The 2509-nt window shown below is 44.4% G+C and overlaps 1 protein-coding gene across 3 annotated transcripts in view; it reads left to right on the top strand.

Annotated features, from left to right (window-relative positions):
- The window catches only part of MILR1 (mast cell immunoglobulin like receptor 1), a 32386-nt gene that overhangs the window by 21737 nt on the left and 8140 nt on the right, over positions 1-2509 (top strand). For 2 of the 3 annotated variants that reach the window (XM_017517850.2, XM_017517851.2), the window contains exons 6-8: positions 381-470; positions 1359-1415; positions 1510-1578. In XM_017517850.2, the coding sequence (XP_017373339.1) occupies positions 381-470; positions 1359-1415; positions 1510-1578 (216 nt within the window). The remainder of the gene's footprint in view (positions 1-380; positions 471-1358; positions 1416-1509; positions 1579-2509) is intronic. The other variant, XM_037734651.1, reaches the window with a different exon arrangement.

The raw sequence follows: 2509 nt of genomic DNA, 5'->3' as shown, positions 1-2509 counted from the left end.
AAAAAAAAAAAAAAAAAAAAAACCAAGAGCATAAATTCAGTAGGCCATTTATGCTCTCTTGAAGATGTTACAAAGCTTCCACAAACTGTTCTCTCAGCAAAGGAAAGAAAATAAGTCTGGCTAGTTCAGGCATAATCTGATAGGCAAAACATATTCCTCTGAAAGCCAGGATAAGAAATCAGAAGAGCCCCTGGCTTGGAGAAGCCGTGTCTAGACTCCCTGTTGAATCTATAGCTTTTTTCATTAGACAACAGTTTGAGCCATAGGAGCATGTCACTCTTTGTTTCAGAACTTTGGGGGAATTCTGCTCCTTGGCTGAGGAGATAAGAAAAATGTGGCTGAATTCGTTTAATTTAATGATTCTGTGCCAATTTATGCAGGAAAAGCTATGAGAAATAATTTGGCCAGGGACTGTGGAGCTGTACCCATGGAAGCTGGAATCTATGCAAATATCCATCAAAAACAAGCGAGTAAGAGAACTTTGTTGCGTGTTTTGGGTGGTTTCAGGTTTTTGTCCCTTTTATTTTGTTAAGGTTGTATAGACATACGGGGCGGCGGCAGGGTGGAGCAAAAAGGATAGAGCTCGATGTCTATTGATGCCCAGTCCCACTTTCTAAGGGTAATAACCAGTCTTTTTAATCCTTCTACAGATATTCTCTGTGTATAATAAAATAAACAAATGGTCGCGATTATTAGTATATCGTAGGTATGACTTTCTACACCTTGATTTTTTTTTCACTTATCTTGGAGATTTTTGACATCTGTTCAGAATGATCCGCACTGTGTCCCACAGTCTTTTGTGGTCGCCTCCCAAAGCAGGCATCGCACATTCCTTCGCAGTAAACAAGACCCAGGGCTTTGGCTGATGTAGTAGTGCATTCTCATGCTACTATAAGGACATACCTGAGATGGGGTGATTTATAAAGGAAAGAGGTTTGACTCACTGTTCCGCAGGGCTAGGGAGGCTGCAGGAAACTTACAATCATGGTGGAAGGGGAAGCAAACACATCCTTCTTCACAAGGCGGCAGGAGAGAGAAGAATGAGAGCCAAGTGAAGGGGGAAATCCCTTATAAAACCATTAGATATTGTGAGAACTAACTCTCTATCATTGGAACAGTATGATGGAAAACACCCCTATGATGTAATTATCTCCATCCGGTCCCTCCCATGACATGTGGAGATTATGGGGACTACAATTCAAGATGTGATTTGGGTGGGGACACAGCCAAATCCCGTCATCGGCTGACAATGGAACAATCCCAGTCAACACAGCCACATTGCAGGTGCAGTGCTGAGCAATTTACCCACCTTGCCTAACACAAACCAACCCCCAATTTATGTCATTCTCATTTTACAGAGAAGGAATCTGTGCCAGAAGTGGGATCCAGGCTGTGTGTTTCCACAGCCCAAGATGGTGAGCACGTTTTGCAGAGTCTATCCCACTGCCCTCATGTGGTGAGAGATTCAGATAATTGCCCAGTAACTCCTATTCCTTATATTTTGCTCAGGGGCTGGACACTCCCAGGAGCTGCAGTATGCCACCGCTGTGTTCCGGGAGGTGGCACCAAGACAGCAAGGTGAGACACAGCTTGGGATAAGAGGTGCTGGTGAAATGAGACAGGTGAAATTAGACATCACAGCCCCTGTGATGTCACCATACTCAGGGGCTTCAGGAGCTTGAGAATGGGGTGGATGGCAGCAACACAGGCACACCACAAGGAACCAATGGCAACCAGCACCCAGCTCCTAAAAAATCTCATCAGGGGATGGAGGCTGGGGAAGAGGGAAGGATGTGGTGGGGCAATGTCATAGAAAAAATCCAGAGAGGGGGATGCAGGATCACTACTCAAACACGTCCTTCCCTCCCTCCTTCCTTCCTTCCTTCCCTCCTCCTTTTCTCTTTCTTTCTCTCTCTTTCCTTCTCTCCCTCCCTCCCTCCTTCATTCCTTCCCTCCTTTTCTTTCTTTCTCTTTCTTTCTTCTTTCTCTCTCTCTGTCCTTCCCTCCCTCCCTTCCTCCCTCTCACCTTCCTTCCTTCTTTCCTTCCTTCCTTTCTTCTTTCTTTTCCTTCTTTCCTTCCTTCCTTCTTTTTTTTTTTTTTAGGCATGGTCTCACTCTGCTGCTTAGGCTGGAGTGTAGCGGCCCAGTCTTAGCTCACTGCACCCTCTACCTCTTAGGCTCAAGCAATCTTCCCACCTCAGCCTCCCAAGTAGCTGGGACTACAGGTGTGCACCACCATGTCTATTTTTATTTTATTTTATTTTTTTTTGTAGAGGCAGGTATTTTGCTATATTGCCCAAGCTGGTCTTGAACTCCTGGGCTCAACCAGTCTTCCTGTCTCAGCCTCTCAAAGTGTTGGGATTACAGGCATGAGGCACTGTGCCCAGCTAACATTTTCAAGAATAAATTATTTAACACAGTCCAGGAAAAAATTAGTTAATACTTGGTTCTGTCAGTCCACTCAGCTACTAGAAGTAGGATTTTTTTTTTTTTTTTTTTTTTTTTTTGA

Source organism: Cebus imitator, unplaced genomic scaffold (assembly GCF_001604975.1).
Source record: "Cebus imitator isolate Cc_AM_T3 unplaced genomic scaffold, Cebus_imitator-1.0 Scaffold650, whole genome shotgun sequence".
Taxonomy (NCBI): Eukaryota; Metazoa; Chordata; class Mammalia; order Primates; family Cebidae; genus Cebus; species Cebus imitator.
Note: the sequence above shows the minus strand (reverse complement) of the source record. Positions and strands in the feature narration are given on the sequence as shown.